This window comes from Mytilus californianus, unplaced genomic scaffold (assembly GCF_021869535.1).
Source record: "Mytilus californianus isolate M0D057914Y unplaced genomic scaffold, xbMytCali1.0.p SCAF_1, whole genome shotgun sequence".
Lineage (NCBI taxonomy): Eukaryota > Metazoa > Mollusca > Bivalvia > Mytilida > Mytilidae > Mytilus > Mytilus californianus.
Window position 1 is genome coordinate 136,986,399 of NW_026262581.1, and position 22,798 is coordinate 137,009,196.

The 22,798-nt window shown below is 32.5% G+C and overlaps 2 protein-coding genes across 5 annotated transcripts in view; both read right to left on the reverse strand.

The window, feature by feature from the left end:
- Window positions 1-257: 257 nt before the first annotated feature.
- On the reverse strand, window positions 258-4,573 carry LOC127736014 (uncharacterized). Its single transcript, XM_052246508.1, has 2 exons — window positions 4,461-4,573; window positions 258-1,816 (listed from the first exon to the last, which is right to left on the reverse strand). The coding sequence occupies exon 2, from the start codon at window positions 1,800-1,802 to the stop codon at window positions 258-260; it is 1,545 nt and encodes a 514-aa protein (XP_052102468.1). The 5' UTR covers window positions 1,803-1,816; window positions 4,461-4,573.
- A 5,448-nt stretch (window positions 4,574-10,021) lies between these two features.
- LOC127736145 (uncharacterized) overlaps window positions 10,022-22,798 on the reverse strand; it is a 33,122-nt gene continuing 20,345 nt past the window's right edge. For 3 of the 4 annotated variants that reach the window (XM_052246697.1, XM_052246719.1, XM_052246713.1), the window contains one exon: window positions 10,022-11,641. In XM_052246697.1, the coding sequence (XP_052102657.1) occupies window positions 10,077-11,641 (1,565 nt within the window). In that variant the 3' untranslated portion in view covers window positions 10,022-10,076. Of the gene's footprint in view, window positions 11,642-19,217; window positions 20,173-22,798 lie in introns of those variants that run through there. The other variant, XM_052246706.1, reaches the window with a different exon arrangement.

The window sequence follows — 22,798 nt, forward strand, 5'->3', positions numbered from 1 at the left end:
TCATACAAGTAATCAAGATTTTCTTTTGGAAGTAAAAGTGTGCTAACAACACAGAATCAAACTGAAGTAATCACACGATGAAAGATTTTAAAACCCTATACAATTACAAAAATAAGCATTCAATTATTATAATTATATTTAAAAATATATTTCATTAAATATTATCAGTATTTTCATTCCAGTAGCGCAGTACTGGCTACTGGCTTGGTATCCAATGTGTTTCATTTTCAGGCTAATATCAAAATATGCAAAACTAATTATGACCTGTACAACGAATAAAAACACATAAAACTTTCGAATCGGTAAAACATAACGAAAGGAAACAAGAAAGTTTCAGTGTTTTCGATATGAATACTGCTGTAGTAAACTGGATTTTGGAATTTATATACATATTGAACCACGAGGAAAGTATAAGAAATCCAGTAACCAAAGTTAATTAAGCCAATCAATAGACATATATAATTTACTGAGAATAACTGTGATCTTGAAGATGTTATCGTGTATTTTTTCATCTGTAAAATGTACACGGTTTGGAGATACAGGACGATTATCCTTAAGATGCCTTTTATAATGAATAAACTTCGATATTTTGTGACAATTGGAAGTATTTTAGCCATTAAGTACAGAGTATAATATCCCGTCGTTATGATAAAGCTAAGAATCAACAGAACATTTCCAGTGTCGTATGCAGTATTCTCAATACGCGGCATACATTGATGTTGTACTGCATGAAAACACACTGCAAGAGCAAGAAGTAACACAGTATATTCGAATATGGTAGTTATAGAGGAAATCCAGAAGAAATCAGTTCCTATAACCCCCAATAATCTGAGTATTTCAATAATTAGTCTAGGTAAAGATATTATGCCACTTATTAGAATAATACAGTATGTTAACACTTGCTTTCGTGGAACAGTGATTGGTCTACACGAGACGATACTTTGGCTTTGTAATAATGCTGTCATTTCTGACGTTTCATAAGTAGCATTGTTGTCCTCTTCTATGCAACATTGCTTATGCGATGTCCTCGGCCATATTCCTGACAAAAATATTAAGCAAAGAAGCGAGTACTCAGCGAGCATGGGTTCTATAAAAGGACTTACGTTATGTAACAGTTGACGTATGGACAGAGATGAGTTGTTTTCTACGCATCGATAGGTGGTGTTTTGAGAAGTGTCCGAAACATTTTGTTTGCTTGTAGCATAGTACGTCCACGACGAAATATTTGTGACCACAATTATAATCAATCCATAAAAGGTAAACAGAGAATTGACGAATTGGTATTTAGAAAAATAATAGATAAAACATGTTTGAACCACATAGAATGAAAGACACGAAATATTATATAAAACGGCTCCTTCCAGACTCTCGTTGATATGGACAAACACCTTACATTCAACATGGAACGCTATCTTGAGGATACGAAACACTACAGATCCAAGACAAAACAAATATAAAAATTTCAGTTTAAGTGATTTGCTTTTATCATGAGATTCGATATCTAAAATATATGTCTTTCTGATTTTTTCTCGTATCCCAACTGAGACACAGGACACAATTCCAATGCAGTTCAAGACAATCAGAAGTGGTCGGGATATCACAGGTGCTGTGCTGCTTTTTTGCTCAAAAGTGTTGCAAATGTACATTACTTCAGCTAGAATGACTACTAAACTTGTTAGCATGATTAATCCCGCGATACTTCCATCATGGGAGATGTTATATCGGTGTATTTTGTTTTTCAAGTTACCCGCTGTGAGGGGAAGAATGAATATTGCTTTACACCAGTCTTTGGCTTTGTTCATTCTGATGATCTAGCCTACAAATATACAATGAATGTTTATACACTTATTGCAACAAATATTAAAGACGGATGAAACAGTTGTTAAGAAATGTTGAATTTTAGAATAATAATTATTGATGCCGGCGTATTATTTAAACGATTTGGTGAATTCCTGGTCGTTAGATCGAAATTGCGCTGTCGTCTGATGGTCCTGCGTACCTGTCACGTCACTTAATAGGACGTCAGAACAGTATTGGTGGTAGCTTGCCCGCCTTGAGTTCTAGAGGATCTCTGAGAGGTTAAAACTGGCGTTCCAAGCACTCAACATTTAGTTGTAAAGAAAAAAGACTGGTTGAAGAGTATATTATCACTGTGTAGTATCACCAACTTTAAAAATAAAGTATAAAGGTACACCCAAAGCGGTGGAAAAAAACAAATGTGAAGTCAGATAAAGTAAAATTCTTCTTATTTCAATATATTCTACGTTTTGCTAACAAGTAAAGTATTGTAATAGTGATTTCTAATAATGTAGCTACTATTTCGGGTGGATCATGATCCTTAATTGGTTTTTCTCTTTCTTCAAATCGTCAGAAACGGATAGAGTGGTATCTGTTCAACGAAGTTGTAACAAACTTCAGTTATTTATTTATATACAATGTATATTTATTTCACGCAGAACTATCTTTTATGTTAGAGCTTATTTTCACTAACACCGGACTGTAAAGTCAAGCAGACCTTTCATGTGTATCACGTGATTAGGCACCTATTGAAATTTCACAGATGAGTTTCAAATCAGTCGACACATGGCCATTGAGTAAAGCACACGTTTGAGTTTAGAGTTAGAAAAAATAGAAGTTGGGTATTTGAATTGTCAATTCAGGACATGGATAGTCCGTGCAGTATTATGCAGTTTAAAGTGGTCATAGCTCATTAAAGTTATTACTGCAGTAAAATTATATAATCTAGTTTTCTTTTCATTAATTTAGAATCAACCAAAAATGTGTGAAAATAGTTATATTCGTCTGTTTTATGATTTAAAGAAATCCTAGGTGAGGAACCTAAATTTTATATCTGCAGTATGTGCAATGTTCAACCTTACTGGGAAGTGTGCAGTATTATTGGTGTGAATACTGTGTAATCGTTTAGTTTCATTTTGTTTATTTCATAACATTTTATTTAGTTCCGTTTTGTGTGTGTTTATTTCGTTATATTTGTGTTTATTCATTTCATTATTTTATTTATGTTGAATTTACTTCATTTTTTTTTATTATTAAATTTATACTTAAATTTAGTTTGTATAACATTGGCCACTTGACAATCCAAAAGAACTTAATTCGTTACAGAAGCATGTGACGAGTTCAAACTTGTTATTTCTTTGACGTTTTCGTAGAACATATATATCATTTCGTATATCATATGTATGCTTGAGCAACGCTGCATTTTGAAATAAACTATTTTTTACACAGAGAAATTCATGTAACTAATGCAAATAGATTTTATGGCGAATAGCGGCGAATAGTTGATTACTGTACGGGCATTAGAATAGAAAGATTTTGCTAGCATTGTTTATTTGCTTTGGGGGTACCTATATCCGACGGTGAATATGTCCGTGTAGATTTATATAATTTGTTACGGACTTATACCTCCAGAACAAGCATGTTAACAATCGAATTAGCTTGACGATCTACTACAAAGAGTTATTGTTTTAGTATCACTCACATGATTTAAATCAGAAAGTCGTTGAAACCATAAAAAAGAAAGTTTAACATCAAAAAGTCAATTATATAAATACTTGACACATTTTTCAACAATTTTACATACATAAATAGAATAAATATTGAATACATTGCTGCTAAAGATTTTGATATAATCTTGCACGTTTTTTATGTTTTATCATTGTTTATTTGCTTTGGGGGTACCTATATCCGATGGTGATGCTACACGGTGAATATGTCCGTGTAGATTTACATAATTTGTTACGGACTTATACCTCCAGAACAAGCACGTTAACAATCGAATTAGCTTGACGATCTAGTACAATGAGTTATGACAAATTTTACTTATTGCTTTAGTTTCACTCACATGATTTAAATCAGAAAGTCGTTTAAACCATAAAAAAGAAAGTTTAACATCAAAAAGTCAATTATATAAATACTTGACACATTTTTCAACAATTTTACATACATAAATAGAATAAATATTGAATACATTGCTGCTAAAGATTTTGATATAATCTTGCACTTTTTTTATGTTTTAACATCCTTATCCAAATGGAAAACAAATATCTGGAAGATAATACATAGCTTTACTTTGAATAAAGTTTCGCTTGGCTAAGAATTTTCTTCTTATTCATCTTTTGTTATAAAAATATTAAAACTGTGCCAAAATATTATAAAACTCCAGTATTCAGCTATCTTTAAGCATTTCAATTCGAACATACATTTTGAGCCTTAATATTGTTAGTAACTCAAAATACGCATGAATTAATATAAAATGGATAGATCTTTAATAGGACCTGGTGTAAAAAAAGGGAAGCTGTCCTACATTTTTGTACGGTATCATCATTTTACGTTTACATGTATAATTTTATCCTGTATAAGCATGTATTTTTTGCCGCTAGACGTTAATAAACAGCACCAGCTGACATATTAATAAGCCAAACAGTCTGAACCATACTTACTTTGGATAATTACGAGGGTATATGTATACGTCTATGCCTTTATACGTAAAATATGCAATATTTATTTGTATTTACTAGTGTCCCATCTACACATACCGTCCAAAGAATATTGTTCTAGTTCAGAAGTAAAAATTACCTATGGTACACTTCCTTGTAAGTAATACTTCAGTCTTTTGTTTAATAGCGCTTCCTTATAATAACTTTATATAGTCTTACTTTAGTAACTTACAATTTAAGCCATAATTTACCTTTGGCACGGCTAATGGAGTGCAGTATGAGTTTCCTTGTTCCCGAAAGTGACTGACAAGATATCATATTATTTCGTATGCATCCTCACCATTTGGAGAATTTGCCATGAGCTTAAAATAGGTATTGCATTCACCACATGTCACGGTTCATTTGGTTTTATTAGTCCATTTGAAAAAGAGTGAAAAAGTGACTTTAGCTTAAAATGACATAGTAGAGTGCACATAAGGACGTTCTTTTTAATGCAAGAATTCTACAGAACTAGATTTAATAACATGTAAGTTTGATGCTGATTAACAGAGTTTTGTTGACATTCGTTGTCTTTGAAAATTTAAATTGATCACAATACGTATTTCAAATATTTGTACAGCTTTCATCGTTATATGATAACTGTATTATTCGGATACAGTAGCTTCTGCAACTAATCATTGGGAAAACATTGTTTCTTCAGTTTAATTAGCTTTCCGATTTTTTCTTTGATTTCATGATTTTTTTCGATGATTTATTCTACCTTCAATTCTTATCAGAAAATCGCTTCGGACACATAAAATTTTATTTTCACTGTTTTACCAATCGTTTTTTTTCATTGCCAGTTTTATCTATATACGGTTTATAAAAAAAGAAATATGACAGTATTTTTTCCATTGGTTCTGTGGTATAACGAAGTCAGTAAAATAATAATTGTATTACTTAAATGTGTTACTTACAACGGTTGATAGAGTCTAACGTTTGTGTTTGTCCGTTTTTATGGACATTCTCTTTTTGAATTTACCCTGGAGTTATTTTTGTTAATACTTCTTTTATTAAGTATTCAGTGAACAACGGTTACTCTCCTGGTCAAGTGGACCTTACAACATATAATACGCTGAAATCAGTATCATACGTTTCTATTATTTTATGCCATGGTATCTTCCAAATTTCAAAACTAAAATAATCTGATATTTATATTGCTTTTTTCTGGTTGATTTGCATTTCGTAAATTTTTAAACCTTAGATAAAAGCCGTGTAATTTCACACTGAACTTTGAGAATACGAGTTAATGGTACAGTCAAACTCATGAGGAACACACGTGCTTGACACTTTTTTTTTTATAATTGATTGGCCCTTGAGAGGTTCATAGGTGCCGAACAATTGTATGCGACGTACATTTGTTGCAATAACTTTTAATCCAAACGTACACTTTTAAAAACAATTTACCACAATATTTAAGAAAATAGTAAATCACTATGCAATAGATGAAGTACCACTCTATTTATTGTTAGTTCATTTTTGTACCATTTGTTATTCCCCTGATCGAAATTAAAAGTTGGATTGAGAGTGTAAACACTAATTTAACCCCGCCACATGTCCATCTTCCAGTTCTAAGTTTGGAACCCCGTTAATGGTTTTCTTTTGTTATATTCTAATAATTTGTCATCTAAAAGATTCTGGCATTGATGGCAGTATATTGACAGTGTTTGTTAAATATATTCACAATTGTTCAGCATTGGGAATAAGTTAAAGCTTGACTTATTAAATATCCATATGTATATTGTCCAAAACCTTAGGTTGACCTCTAAATTTCTATATTTGTGTCAATAATTGCTGCCTCATTGACGTAAACTAGAAATCTTCATTAGTTTATACTTATTACAACAGTTGATTCGATTATCCCTTGGAGCACTAAATTAGATATTAATGAGTAGTGATAATTCTACTGTTTGTGGATTCAATAATCACTTAATTTGATTATAATGGGTACATGTAAGTGATCACTTCACTGGTTGTGATTCAAGGATCACTTGGAGCACATAAATTGATTTTAATAAGTAAGCGATAATTTTACTGGTTTTAGATTCAAAGATCACTAAGAGAGTACTTATTTTGATTATAATGATTAAGTTATGATTTGACAGGTTGTGGATTAAAAGGATCCCTTGGAGCACTTCGTTTGGTTATAATGAGTAAGTGATAATTTGACAGGTTGTGGATTAAAATGATCCATTGGAGCACTTAATTTGATTATAATGAGTAAGTGATCATTTGATTGGTTGTAGATTCAATGATCACTTGTCACTTTTTCCCAGAATGTGACATACCGAATTAGACTCATCACCGGGTTTGTACTTGCGTGAACATCGCGACGGGTGCCAAATGTGGAGCAGGACCTGCTTACCCACTTGGAGCATTTTACTTGAATAAAATTAGTAAGTTATAATTTGACTGGCTGTATATGAAGATTTATACTGCAACTAGTTGTGTTTATTTCCTAAATATAGTAACAAAGCTATATTTTGTCCAATGTCAATTTCATCATGGATCACTTTTTCTACAATCAGGGGTTCATTTAGGGATGAAAATAAGTTTGAAATTTGTGTTACAATTTAAATAGCTATCAATGTATTTTTTTAAGCTGCAGTATAAACACAATATTTGGTCAATGTCATAAAATATAAACTTTTTTGTATGAGGCTGAGAAACTGGGGAAGGGCGAGGTTGTATATGTCTTTTATTTTCAGACACGACGTATGAAAATATATCATGCAAATTAAGACCTGTATAAGAATAAAAAGACATGAAACATTGAAATCTGTAAAACAAAAAGAAAAGAATTGAAAGGTATTAATATTTTCTATCTGTATACTACGGTAGTAAGGATCTCGGAATTTCTGTTAATATTGAGCCACGATGAAAGTATCTGAAAACCAATAACCAAAATTGATTAGTCCAATAAATAGACATGCATCATGTACTGAGAAATACGGTGATCTTGAAAATGTTATTGTATATTTTGTCATCTGTAAAATGTACATGGTTTGGAGATCCAGGGCAATAATCCATAAATGTCTCTAGAAATCAATAAACTTCGATATATTGTGAACACGGGAAGTATTTGCACCATAAATGACAGAATATAATATCCTGTCGATATGATACTCTATACGAGGCGCTGCTGGAAAGTGGCTACATAGAAATGGAATGTTTCAATGGGGAACTTTGAATCATCTCTTTTGTGTAAAGTTTTGTTCTCAACCGATCCTCATTGTCAATTTCTAGATGTAATTCAAGATATGAGGCAGACTTATCTGTATCTGGTGTATCCTTTATTTTGATTTCCATAGTATCGATACTTTCAACATAGTAACCAAACTTTGAATTATTTAGTGAGAGGACATTAATATAGCGGAAAGTGAAGTTAAGGGATAATGCTAGCTTCTCTTCGTTCTTCATAAGAAGCTCCTGTATGAAATCAACATCATATCAATAAAGGAACAAGTCGACAAGAAAAGAAGCACAGTACGTTCCTATTGGAATGCCGATTGTTTGTTGAAAAACACGTCCTCAAAACGTAACAAATATTTTGTAAATCATGAAATCAAGCATTTTGATAATATCAGTTTCCGAGAATGGTTTGAAAATAGAGTGATTATTTCATAAACTACGATGTACTCCTCCTTCAGACAACATACTTGTATCTAAGTTGGCCATTCTTTTTTATGAAACAAAGCCGGACCAATTATGTCAATTTGTCTTTGAGTTTGTCTTAGGTTGTATGTACTCTACAAGATCTTTAGAATGTTTTAGTATCAACATCTGATTAACGCCGTCTCTAGAATAGGTAGTTTTACAATAACTACAAAGCACAGCTTTCATTGCTAATAAAATTGATGTTAATATTTTTGAAAGAGGTTTTGTGGAGCACTTGGAAGACCAAGCAATATAAGGTTGTTTGTAAGGACTGGTTCATCAGTATTTTGAAGTTGTGTTTTCAATTGATGGATTTTGTCACACGATATTTTGGGCCTTTGGATAACACATTTTGCAGAGAAGTGTTATTGAAAATGTTAAGGTCACTTGTAATAACACTGCCAGCCAAATTATATATAATGTGGAATTAGCTTAGGTGCAACCAGGATGTTTAGACTAGAAGTCATCAATATTGAGATCCTACATCACGTGTTTGTAATTAAATTTTAGTTGCAATTGGTTTCGTATATGTATAAGAATTAATAGGTACAGATTGATCTTTGAAATAGGGATGTATATTCAAGTAAACTGATTTATGATGAGGGTATTGCCCAAGTTGATGGCATTGAAACCTTTGTTGACAAGGGAAAGTTTAAGTAAGGATCTATTCTCCTTTTCATCTTTTCCAATGCGAACTGGTTTGAAAGGTCTGTGACTGGCAATATCCCAGATGATAGCTGTAAGTTTGTATTGGTTTGAATGGAGGTTTTTAACAGTGGTTTCCAAACAAAAGTTGTACAGAGTATGAAGTTTTGAAAGGGATAGTGAATAAAGCTTCGTGTGAATATAATGAGTACAAGACGGATTTGTATAAATGGCAAAGGACATTGATAGAGACATCATGGAGTTGTGTCGGTGATGTAAAATGACGATGACCATGATTACGTCTACATCCAGGAGTAGAGCTGAAAATGTTCATCACATTTACCGAGCTACAGGAATGACTAGATAAAATACCTCTCTCGCGTTTCTCTTTTGCTTCTTTTAATTCTGTTCATTGTTTTGTTTTACTTTAGAGTTCTTTTTTCATTGCCAGTTTAGACTGTAAATAGTTTATTAATTATGCAGTTGTGATCACAAGTACTTGTTGACAGTACAATTAGTTTTGCCCTTTATATTTTTCAAAAGTGTGTTATTTTTTGTTTTCTCTTTAAATTTCAATTATTATCATGTTTTTCTGTGTTAAACTTACATAGATAAACCAGATTCGTTGGTGTTAGGACTGTCTTGAACTTGCTGTGAGGTGAGAGTTTTTTGCTTCGTGTTGAAGACATCACTGTGAATTGAGATGAAGAACAGCAATAAAAGCGCTGTTCCTTTGCTTTTTGTGTTTTGCTTTTGCTGTACATAAGCAGATTTTGTGTCGTGGATGGAAACCCAATATCCTTCGGTTTTCTATTAGAAGAGATATTTTCGTGCTATTAATTTTTATTTTCTAGTTTTTGGGATTGAGATCTCAAACCTAGTTCCTTTCCTAAGCCAGAAACCTCGTTGTGGTTGTCTTTTGTTTTATCAAAATGTGTTTGTTATTAAGGTAATTTGGTAATGACATATCATGGATGTTCACAATGTTTCTCTCCAGGGGCGATTTAGAGCTTGACATATTGTATAAATTGAATAGACATCTGTCTATCGTTGAAGACCGTATGTTTATTTCTAAACTTCTTTTCCTTTTTGTTTGTGTCGATGATTGCTGTTTCGTTGACGTCATACATCAAAACTCTTTTATGTTAATTTTTGCATACTAACCACAGCAGAATACATCAGGGATTCTAAGATTAATTAATTTGATTATAATGAATAAGTGGTAATTTGCAGTAGTGTTCTATTTTTTTAGACACGTATCACAATATATTATACAAATTAAGACCTGTACAAGGAATAAAAACATATAAAACTTTCAAATCTGTAAAATAAAACGAAAGGAAACCAGAAAATATCAGTGTTTTCTATATGTACACTACGGTAGTACGGATTGCTGAATTTGTAAGCATATTGAACCAAGATGAAAGTATCTGAAAACCAATAACCAAAATTAATTAGTCCAATTAATAGACATTTATAATGAATTGAAAAATATTGTGATCTTGAAGATGTTATTGTGTATAATGTCATCTGTAAAATATATACGGTTTGGAGATAAAGAACGATGATAGATAAGATGTCCTCTATAATAAATAAACTTCGATATTTTGTGAACGTTGGAAGTATTTGCATCATTAAGAATAGAGTATGGTATCCTGTCGTTATGATAAAACTAAGAATCAACAGAACACTTCCTATGTCATATAAGGTTTTCTCTTTACGCGGCCTACATTGACGTTGCACTGCATGGAAACACCTCACAAGAGCAAGAAATAGAACAGTATTTTCGAGTGTTGTAGTTAAAGAGGAAATCAAGAAAAAATCAGCTCCTAAATCTCCAAATATTCTTAGAAGTTCAGTAACTAATTTAGGTAAATATATCATGCCGCTTATTAGTATAGTACAGTATGTTATCCATAACTTTCGTGGAACAGGGTCAGGTCTACGTGATATGCTTCTTTGGCTTCGTAACAATGTTGTCATTTCTGTTGCTTCATTCGATTCATTACAGCCCTCTTCTATAATACATAGCTTATTTGTTGTCCTCGGCCATATTCCAGACAAAAATATTAGGCATAGGAGCGGGTATTCGGTGAGCAATGGTTCTGTAAAAGGTCTTGCATTTTGAAACAGTTGACTCACGGAAAAAGATGAGTTACTGTGGGAGCATCGATCTGTGTTGTTTTCAGGAGAATTTCTCAAAAGACCGTGTTCACTATTAGCATGGTGGGTCCACGAAGAAATATTTGCCGCTACAACTATGATCAAACCATAATATGTAAACAAAGAATTGACGAATTTATATTTACAAAAATAATAGATAAAGCCTGTCTGTACCAGATAAAACGAAACACACGAAATATCATATAAAATGGCTCCTTCGAGACTATCGTTGGTACGGACATACACCTTACATTCAACATGGAAAGCTATCTTCAGGATACGAAACACTACACATCCAAGACAAAACAAACATAAAAATCTCAACTTAAGGGATTTGCTTTTATCATGAGAATCGGTGTCTAAAATATATCGCTTTCTGATTTGTTCTCGTATTCCAACAGAGATACAAGACAAAATTCCTATGTAGTACAATACAATGAGAAGAGGTCGGGAGATAAGAGGTGCTGTTTTGTTTGTTTTCTGATACGTATGAGAAATGTACATTACTTCAGCTAGCATGACTACTAAACTAATAAGCATGATTATTCCCGCGATACTTCCATCATGTGATATGGCATTCTGGTGTATTCTATTTTTCAAGTTCCCCGCTGTCAAGGGAAGAATAAATATCGCTTTACACCAGTCTTTGGCTTTATTCATTCTGATTGTATAGTCACCACCTGAAAAAATACAATATATTTAGTAGAGCTTTATATATGGTGCAGAACACCGTTTATTGATACAAAGATGTCTCAATCGATTGAATAGTGTTGTTTGGTTGATGTCCGATTTAGTGAGTACTGAATAAAACTAAGAATACGTGTCTATGGTTGCCGTATATTGACGTCTAAGCTTTTTTTTAGGGGTAACATTAGATTTCTGTACCATAATATTTCGCAGTATAAACACCACCAAGGTATATCAGACACGAACTGGTAAGAAAATACCAGTTTTCTATGGACGTAATTACCCGTCTCAAGTGTAAACATGAATTAAAAAAGATGCGTAAAAAAGTTGAAGTTAAAAATTTTGATTATCGACGAAGTTGAGAAACAATGTAAAATCAAATTATGAAAATGTTTTTATTTGAATTTTAGAATGTAAACAAGGAAAAATATAAACATTAAAGGTTAGCTTATTAAAGGTTTCATAGCGAATTTCTTAATACTATCAAAATTCAATAACGAGAGTTGATATCAAGCGATATACAATTCTCCCGAGTTGTTAAACTTTTTCCCCCATGGTCAACAATATCATTGTGTTAAATGTTAAATTAAAAATTCCGCTAATCGATGATCTAGTCTTTTGCACATAGCAGTATGACGTCATATATGCTGTTCCGGAGTCAAACTTTAAAATCAGACATTTTAAAAAATTTTGTACGCTTCAGAATGCTATAAAATTTGACAAGAAGAAGATTTTCAGGTGAAAAATGTGAGTGTTTTGTATATTATTGAAGAAATCACTTATGTCCGTTATAATGGACGAAATGTACATCGTCTCAACTTTTGAAAGTCATCAATGACCTAACGAATAGGCAATTGAAATGTCGTAATATCGTCTCATGATGCTGGATAAGCCAATCAAATTAGCGTAGTTTTCCCATTCATTTGTTCGTGCAGTATGATACGAGAAATATCTTGTCATGCAAGAAATAGATAACAGGTCACAACCATAAGAGAAAGGTACCTTAACTTAAAACAGTTTCGTTAAAAGGTACGAAAGTTGTCAATACCATGGAACAAAAATATATTATTGTCGTTTGTAATATTTGTTCGATTATATAATAATTATGCCGCCATATCATAAAACAGACTGTGTGACCACGTTACTGGACGTTCTAATCACTTCCCCAGTGCGAGAGGTCACAACCATAAGAGAAAGGTACCTTAACTTAAAACAATTTCGTTAAAAGGTACGAAAGTTGTCAATACCATGGAACAAAAATCTAATATTGTCGTTTGTAATATTTGTTTGATTATACAATAACTATGCCGCCATATCATAAAACAGCCTGTGTGACCAAGTGACTAGAGGTACTAATCTCTTCTCCAGTGCGAGAGGTCGCGGGTTAAATCGCCTGTCAGGTGTCAAACTGGCATTTGCCTCTGTCTATCACAAGGCCATAAGAAGTAAGAGAAAAGACTGGTTTGCTCTACAAAGCATTATCCGGTTAGAGTGACATGACTTCCTGTTGACTGCTACATTGAGAGCTAGCAATGACACATTGAGGATCCGATTAAATGTGCTGATCAGATATCAAAAGATAGAAACAATTTTCCTTGTTTTTGTCCTAACCCTAACCCTATTCACTCAAGATCAAAATCAGTTAGTTGTAACGGTGGAAACGTTCTGGAAATTGAATGTGAGGGTGAATGTAATGTTTTTGAAATATTTTTTAACAATTGTACATATATTATATCGCATGTATCCATAAACTCAGCTATTCAGTTTAGTGATACATATATTCATAAAATCTACTATTCAGTTCATTGCTACATATGTCCATAAAATCTATTATTCATGGCAGTGCTGTAAATATTGAGATTAAAGATTGTTTTGAGATACAATATTACAATTTTACATATTTTTGTAAGATATTGCTCTTACAGGATCTTTAAACAACTTGAATTAAATTTAATCTGAAAGACAGTACAAAAAAAGTAAAATAGCAAAAAAACCGAACTCGATGGAAAATTTAAAACGGAAAGTCCTTATCAAATGGCAAAATCAAAAGCTCAAATACATCAAACGAATGGATAATAACTGTCATATTACTGATTTGGTATAGGCATTTCATGTAGAAAATGGTGGATTAAACCTGGTTTTATAGCTATCTAACTTTTCACTTATATGACAGTCGCATAGAATTCCATTATTTTGACAACTATGTGTGAGGATATAAAAGGTTAAATTGTCAAAAATTGGGATACAGCAGTCAACATTGTGTTATAATCTTAATCACTGTAAAAACAACAAAGAAAAACAAAATGGCATATAGACACTGTATAGACAAAGTACATAAGCAAAAATGAAAGACAAGAATACATATAAATACCGAGCCAAGCCAAAAGTGCATTACCAGAAATTGACAAAACAGTAAAGGTTAAAAATATACAGAGACAAATAAAAAGAACGCTATAACACGTAATTCAGATGATAAACAACGTCAGTACCTAGAATCTTTACTTCAAGACCATCATGTATTATTTGTGAAGTTGATACGGAATATTTATCAACAAGGTCTTGGTATCTTCCGATGAACTTTTTTTAGAAAAAGGACGAGACGTTCTTTGACATAACCCTGGTTCATCAATTTCTGCTCAGACACTGATGACATTAATAAAGTCTGAGTAGCAGCTACAAGCTCTTGAATATAGAAAACTTTTCTTCCAAAAGATTTTTCATTTTGGTTAAACATGTTAATCTAATACCTTTATGGTTAAATACCCAAAGATATGTATGTATAAGTGTTTGACTTCATAAGATATAAAATGTCCTATTAATGCCAACTTACTTTGTATTTAATAGTGCTCCATCTACATATACGGCCGAAAAATTTTGTGTAAATTAGGATAGTGAAAATTACGGTTAAAACTTGCTACATTTCCTTGTCAATTATCCTTCAATGTTTTGTTAAAAAAATTCTTCCTTCTAATAAATTTTCTATGTTTAAATTCTGAGAACAAAACTAACCAATGTAACTTAAGATTTATAACATTATTTAGCTTCGATAATTATTAATAGGATGCATTTAGTCGACAAAGAGGCGTACGCGTCAACAAACAGGATTCAGATACTGCCCTACATCATAACATATGTGTGCATGTGCACTTTTGGGCGACTTTTCATATAAATATAAATCACATAAACCATATCTTATCGTTCACATCGGTTTTTACGTTAAAAAAAGAAGAACGTGTCCATAGGACACAGATGCCCTACTTGTAAATATGCAAAAACTAAAAAAACAAAAATATCGAACTCGAAGAAAAATTCAAAACGGAAAGTCCTTTATCAAATGGCAAAATCAAAAGCTCAAACACATCAAACGAATGAAAAACAACTGTCATATTCCTGACTTGGTACAAGCATTTCCTGATGTTAAAAAAGGTGGATAAAACCTGGTTTTATAGCTAGCTACACCTCTCAGTTGAATGACAGTCAACGTGGTGTTATAATCTTAATTCCTATACAAACAAATAACTATTTCTACAAAGAAAAGAAAATCGCATATAGACCCTCTATAGACAAAGTACATATTAAGCAAATAAAAGACAAGAATACAAAAATGACAATAGCACAATAACACAATGACTGGATGTATAAATATCTAGCCACGCCAAAAGTACATAACCAAAAATATAATAAACAGTAAAGGGTAAAAATATACAAAGACAAATAAAAAGAACACTATAGGATGTTATTCAGATAAACAACGTCAGAACCTAGAATCTTTACTTCAAGACTATCATGTATTATTTGTGAAGTTGATACGGAATATTTATCAACAAGTTCTTGGTATCTTCCGATGAAAGTTTTTACAAAAAGGGCGAGATGTTCTTTCACATAACCCTGGTTCATAAACTTTCTGCTCAGACACTGGTGATGCTTTATAAAGTCTGAGTAGCACCTTCAAGCTCTTTAATACCGAATAAGTTGGGAAACGTATATCCAATATGCAGGTGAAGTTGGTATATTGCTGCTTCAGTGGGGGAATTTACAATTTCAAAAATAAAATTGTCTCGTTTGTCAAAGATTCTGGTACTGAGATGACCACTTATGTCAAATTCGAGGTATAAGTCTGAAAATGAGGCGGAGGAAGCCGTGGCTGTTGTTTCTTTATCAATCAATAAATCTGAATGTGAAATTCAATGATCTGGCTTCTTTGATCTTCTTGTTTTTGACAAGTGTCTGAAGGAACCCCCACTCATATAAAAATAAGAAGAGGTCGGCAAAGAGAGGCGCCCATTTCGTTCCCACGGGAATGCCGACAATTTGTTCAAAAAGTCTACCTCCCAATTGAACAAATATGTTGTCAATAAAAAAACCCAAGCATACTGATCAATTGTTCCTCGGTGTGGCATGTTTTATCTTTTTTTCACTTTTAACAAAATATGCTGTATGATATCCCAAAACAATAAATTTATAGCGTATGCTACCTTTTTTTATATTGAAAAGCATTGTTGATTATTTCTTATAGACATGGGGAATGGTGGTATACAGAGTTGAAAAATCAAAAGTTTTGATAGAATTAATATCGGAGAAAGATCGAGATTTAATATTATCCAGAAGTTCTTTAGAGTTTTTTAGAATCCACATATGGTTAATACCATTACGCGAGTCAATGTTCTAACTCAAACTTATTAACATTTTGTTTTCTTTGGTAACCTAAAGACAGTTTCTGTTGTTTGTTTTGTCGGCGAAACAGGAAATTTTGCAATTTTTCATTTAAAAAGGGGCATAATACTAGAACGATGAAAGTGACGCCAACCAAATTCGAACATGATCTGTGATTGGGGGTAATACGCATTGTGTAAACGGTTATAACATTTGGTTGTAGCAAAGTAAAGTTAGGGTGTGGAAACGGCAAATTCAGCAAGTATTCCATTAATAAAGGGACATAACTCAAGAACGGTGAAAGTGACGCAACCAAAATTCGAACTTGATCTGTGTTTTATGGCAATAAGCATTGTGGATACAATTGATATTTGGAAAAGGGAAACTAAAGTTTCGGGACGTACGTACAATGCATAGAAAAACAAACGTAAAGCTTGATATAGAGGAAAAACGTTTCTTGACATTTACCTAACCTTTAATATAAATTGTATGGTAGTGACAAACAAGAAAACAAAATCAAAATAAAAGTTAAAAAACAATGGCATAAGGAGTACAGACATTATAGAACAAGGTTATAGTTCTAAGAGGCCAGAAGATATATTTTACATGATAAAAGTCCAGAGTTATGATAACCCCAAATTGAATTACTGTTAGCGCTGTATAGACCCGCTTTGATATTTAACGTGGTCACTAATAGAATAATGCATAAAAATGATATTCAGACAATCCATGCAATAAATCATACAGATTGGTTCTATATAATGGCTGGAAATCAGTCTTCTGACGATATGTCAATGGAACTAGTTAAGTTATGAAGGAGTCACAGTTAAGAAATACATAATCCATATGAAAGATTCACAGTCGAGAAATGCTCACTCCACATACAAGAGTTACAGTTGAGACATTCACATCCCATATGAAGAGTCACATTAGAGAAATAATCATTCCATGTAGAAGAGTCAACAAAGCAATTCTATTAGGAGAGATAAAAAGTAACAAGTTATTTGTTTCCTATGAAAATGAAGTTTTTCTTGATAATTTCTAACACCAGGCTCGAAAATAGGCAGCAAATGACAACTTTAGCACAGGACAGGGTAGAGAAATTTTCTTGTGTTACAATATGTGTTTCTGAAAGTTATTTAACTGGATAGAGGACTACGAAATTTGACTGTTCTTTAACTTGGCTTGGTGGATGGTTGAAGTGTTTTGCATTATGTTCTCCTTGCCTTCCCTTCAAATATACACATAAGTAACCATTTAACTAAATTTTCCATAATATATACCATAAAACAATAAAAATCATTCAAAAAAATAAGTAAATAACTGCTTTAATAATCAGTAAAAAGTAATTCATGTTTGTTATCACTTCTGTTTACACTTTTAGGTTAAGATGATACAAAATCTTTCTTCTGATCAATTTTATGGCATGGGGATATATGTTAGTTGTTAGTCCGATATGAACACAACAGAGAAGAATCAGATATTACTGCCCTGTACAGATTCAGCATTAACATAAAAACCTGCGTGATGAGCTATGACAAGTTGATCTCCTTTTGCTACCTGTACAGGGATGCTAAAGCTTCCCTCATTATAATGTCCCCCATATCCTGGTATGACATTGTTATCATTCTTATTAAGCCAAACATGTAGATGTTTGCCGTTATTTTATCTCACTTTTCACGACACTAAGTACAACCCGGCTCTTGGAACTGTAAATACCCCGTACTTGGGTTGTTCCCTCCTCCGACGTTGAATAGGACTTTTTCAAATATTAATATCTGGCCTTTTTCTAAAGATATGAATTCACTAGTTTTAAAATGAACAGAAAAGGTTTTTGGATTTCTGTAAACAACAAAACATAAATATTAACATGATAAAACATAATACATATCTTAGATTCAACACAAATGTACCCTATTGGAAAAAAGAAATGGGGACGATGCCTTTTTCTGTTGAACTTTCTATCGGAAGTGCTTTTCTCTGACTTCCGGTGAGATTTTGATGTCTGGATTATGCAAGTCACTAGAAATGAAACGATATCCAATGTAACCAAATTTAAATAACTCATTACCACGAAGCCACATATTGTCTGGACTTGTCTGAAATGTATGGTATACCAGTTGGTTCAAGAGGTAAATTTACTGATTGTAGTGGTTAACCGGTATTTTATGTCGAGGAATCGCTATTTTATCGATTTTTTTGTGTTATTGAGCAAGGTACTCCGATATTACCCCATAGTTCATTTGATTGTCGACTCAATATGTAAAAGAAATGTACTTATAGAATTAACATTATTTGTATCTTTTTAAAATGTCAAGCAGGTACTTCAATAAATATGTGTTTTTATACGGGCTTTTTCTGAACTGTCAACAAGAGATACGTGCTTTATTCTTTCCTTGCAACATAAAAATAATATATCACATATAAAACAAAAACAAAAAGATACCGAGCCAAGCCAAAAGTACATTACCAGGAATTGACTTAACAGTAAAGGTTAAAAATATACAAAGACAAACAAAAAGATCACTATAACACGTAATTCAGATGATAAACAACGTTAGTACCTAGAATCGTTACTTCAAGACCATCATGTATTATTTGTGATGTTGATACGGAATATTTATCAACAAGGTCTTGGTATCTTCCGATGAACTTTTTTAGAAAAAGGACGAGACGTTCTTTGACATAACCCTGGTTCATCAACTTTCTGCTCAGACACTGATGACATTTATAAAGTCTGAGTAGCAGCTACAAGCTCTTGAATATAGAAAACTTTTCTTCCAAAAGATTTTTCATTTTGGTTAAACATGTTAATCTAATACCTTTATGGTTAAATACCCAAAGATATGTCGATGATATATATGTATAGGTGTTTGACTTCATAAGATATAAAATGTCCTATTAAAGCCAACTTACTTTGTATTTAATAGTGTTCCATCTACATATACGGCCGAAAAAATATTGTGTAAATTAAGATAGTGAAAATTACGGTTAAAAACTGCTACATTTCCTTGTCAATTATCCTTCAATGTTTTGTTAAAAAAATTCTTCCTTATAATAATTTTTCCAGGTTTAAGTTCTGAGAACAAAACTAACCACAGTAACTTAAAATTCATAACATTATTTAGCTTCGATAATTATTAATAGGATGCATTTAGTCGACAAAGAGGCGTACGCGTCAACAAACAAGTCTCAGTTACTTCCCGACATCTAAACATATGTGTGCAGGTGCACTTTTGTGCGACTTTCCAGATAAATATAGATCAAATAGACCATATCCCCTATGTTTCACATTGGTGTTTACTTTAAAATAAAACCAGAATGTGTCTATGGAACACAAATGCTCCGGTTGTAAATATTCAAGAGTCAATGATCTAATTCAAACCTATTAAAATTTTGTTTTCTATGAAACTTAAAAATAGTTGTTTCTGTTTGTTGAGTGTGCAAAACAGAAAATTTAGCTTTTTTTATTTATAAAGGGGGCATGACACAAGAACGGTGAAAGTGACGCCAATCAAATTCGAACTTCATTTCATTGTCAATTATCCTTCATTCTTTTGTTTAAAAACATCTTCCTTCTAATAAATTTTCTATGTTTAAATTCTGAGAACAAAACTAACCACAGTGACTTAAAATTTATAACATTATTTAGCTTTGCTATTTATTAATAGGATGTATTTAGTCGACAAAGAGGCGTACGCGTCAACAAACAGGTCTCAGATACTGCCCGACATCATAACATATGTGTGCATGTGCACTTTTGGGAGACTTTTCATATAAATATAAATCACATAAACCATATCTTATCGTTCACATCGGTTTTTACGTTAAAAAAAGAAGAACGTGTCCATAGGACACCGATGCCCTACTTGTAAATATGCAAAAACAAAAATAACAAAAATATCGAACTCGAAGGAGAATTCAAAACGGATAGTCCTTTATCAAATGGCAAAATCAAAAGCTCAAACACATCAAACGAATGAAAAACAACTGTCATATTCCTGACTTGGTACAGGCATTTCCTTAAGTTAAAAAAAGGTGGATAAAACCTGGTTTTATAGCTAGCTAAACCTCTCAGTTGTATGACAGTCAATTTAATGTTATAATCTTAATTCCTATACAAACAAATAACTATTTCTACAAAGAAAAAAAAATCGCATATAGACACTCTATAGACAAAATACATATTAAGCAAATGAAAGACAAGAATACAAAAATGACAATAGCACAATAACACAATGACTGGATGTATAAATATCTAGCCACGCCAAAAGTACATAACCAAAAATGAACTAAACAGTAAAGGGTAAAAAATATACAAAGACAAATAAAAAGAACACTATAGCACGTAATTCAGATAAACAACGTCAGAACCTAGAATCTTTACTTCAAGACTATCATGTATTATTTGTGAAGTTGATACGGAATATTTATCAACAAGGTCTTGGTATCTTCCGATGAAAGTTTTTAGAAAAAGGGCGAGACGTTCTTTCACATAACCCTTGTTCATCAACTTTCTGCTCAGACACTGGTGATGCTTTATAAAGTCTGAGTAGCAGCTTCAGGCTCTTTAATACCGAATAAGTTGGGAAACGTATATCCAATATGCAGGTGAAGTTGGTATATTGCTGCTTCAGTGGGGGAATTTACAATTTCAAAATTAAAATCGTCTCGTTTGTCAAAGATTCTGGTACTGAGATGACCACTTTTGTCAAATTCGAGTTATAAGTATGAAAATGAGGCGGAGGAAGCCGTGGCTGTTGTTTCGTTATCAATCAATAAATCTGAATGTGAAATCAAATGATCTGGTTTCTTTGGTCTTCTTGTTTTTGACAAGTAACTGAAGGAACCCCCCACTCATATAAAAATAAGAAGAGGTCGGCAAAGATAGGCGCACATTTCGTTCCCACGGGAATGCCGACAATTTGTTTAAAAAGTCTACCTCCAAATTGAACAAATATGTTGTCAATAAGAAACCCCAGCACACTGATCAATTGTTCCTCGGTGTAGCATGTTTTATCTTTTTTTTTTCACTTTTAACAAAATATGCTGTATGATATCCCAAAACAATAAATTTATAGCGTATGCTACCTTTTTTTATATTGAAAAGCATTGTTGATTATTTCTTATAGACATGGGGAATGGTGGTATACAGAGTTGAAAAATCAAAAGTTTTGATAGAATTAATATCGGAGAAAGATCGAGATTTAATATTATCCAGAAGTTCTTTAGAGTTTTTTAGAATCCACATATGGTTAATACCATTACGCGAGTCAATGTTCTAACTCAAACTTATTAACATTTTGTTTTCTTTGGTAACCTAAAGACAGTTTCTGTTGTTTGTTTTGTCGGCGAAACAGGAAATTTTGCAATTTTTCATTTAAAAAGGGGCATAATACTAGAACGATGAAAGTGACGCCAACCAAATTCGAACATGATCTGTGATTGGGGGTAATACGCATTGTGTAAACGGTTATAACATTTGGTTGTAGCAAAGTAAAGTTAGGGTGTGGAAACGGCAAATTCAGCAAGTATTCCATTAATAAAGGGACATAACTCAAGAACGGTGAAAGTGACGCAACCAAAATTCGAACTTGATCTGTGTTTTATGGCAATAAGCATTGTGGATACAATTGATATTTGGAAAAGGGAAACTAAAGTTTCGGGACGTACGTACAATGCATAGAAAAACAAACGTAAAGCTTGATATAGAGGAAAAACGTTTCTTGACATTTACCTAACCTTTAATATAAATTGTATGGTAGTGACAAACAAGAAAACAAAATCAAAATAAAAGTTAAAAAACAATGGCATAAGGAGTACAGACATTATAGAACAAGGTTATAGTTCTAAGAGGCCAGAAGATATATTTTACATGATAAAAGTCCAGAGTTATGATAACCCCAAATTGAATTACTGTTAGCGCTGTATAGACCCGCTTTGATATTTAACGTGGTCACTAATAGAATAATGCATAAAAATGATATTCAGACAATCCATGCAATAAATCATACAGATTGGTTCTATATAATGGCTGGAAATCAGTCTTCTGACGATATGTCAATGGAACTAGTTAAGTTATGAAGGAGTCACAGTTAAGAAATACATAATCCATATGAAAGATTCACAGTCGAGAAATGCTCACTCCACATACAAGAGTTACAGTTGAGACATTCACATCCCATATGAAGAGTCACATTAGAGAAATAATCATTCCATGTAGAAGAGTCAACAAAGCAATTCTATTAGGAGAGATAAAAAGTAACAAGTTATTTGTTTCCTATGAAAATGAAGTTTTTCTTGATAATTTCTAACACCAGGCTCGAAAATAGGCAGCAAATGACAACTTTAGCACAGGACAGGGTAGAGAAATTTTCTTGTGTTACAATATGTGTTTCTGAAAGTTATTTAACTGGATAGAGGACTACGAAATTTGACTGTTCTTTAACTTGGCTTGGTGGATGGTTGAAGTGTTTTGCATTATGTTCTCCTTGCCT

Excerpts from the sequence above, each read along its gene's own strand:
- LOC127736014 (XM_052246508.1), bottom strand. The coding sequence starts at position 1,802 with ATGAACAAAGCCAAAGACTGGTGTAAAGCAATATTCATTCTTCCCCTC.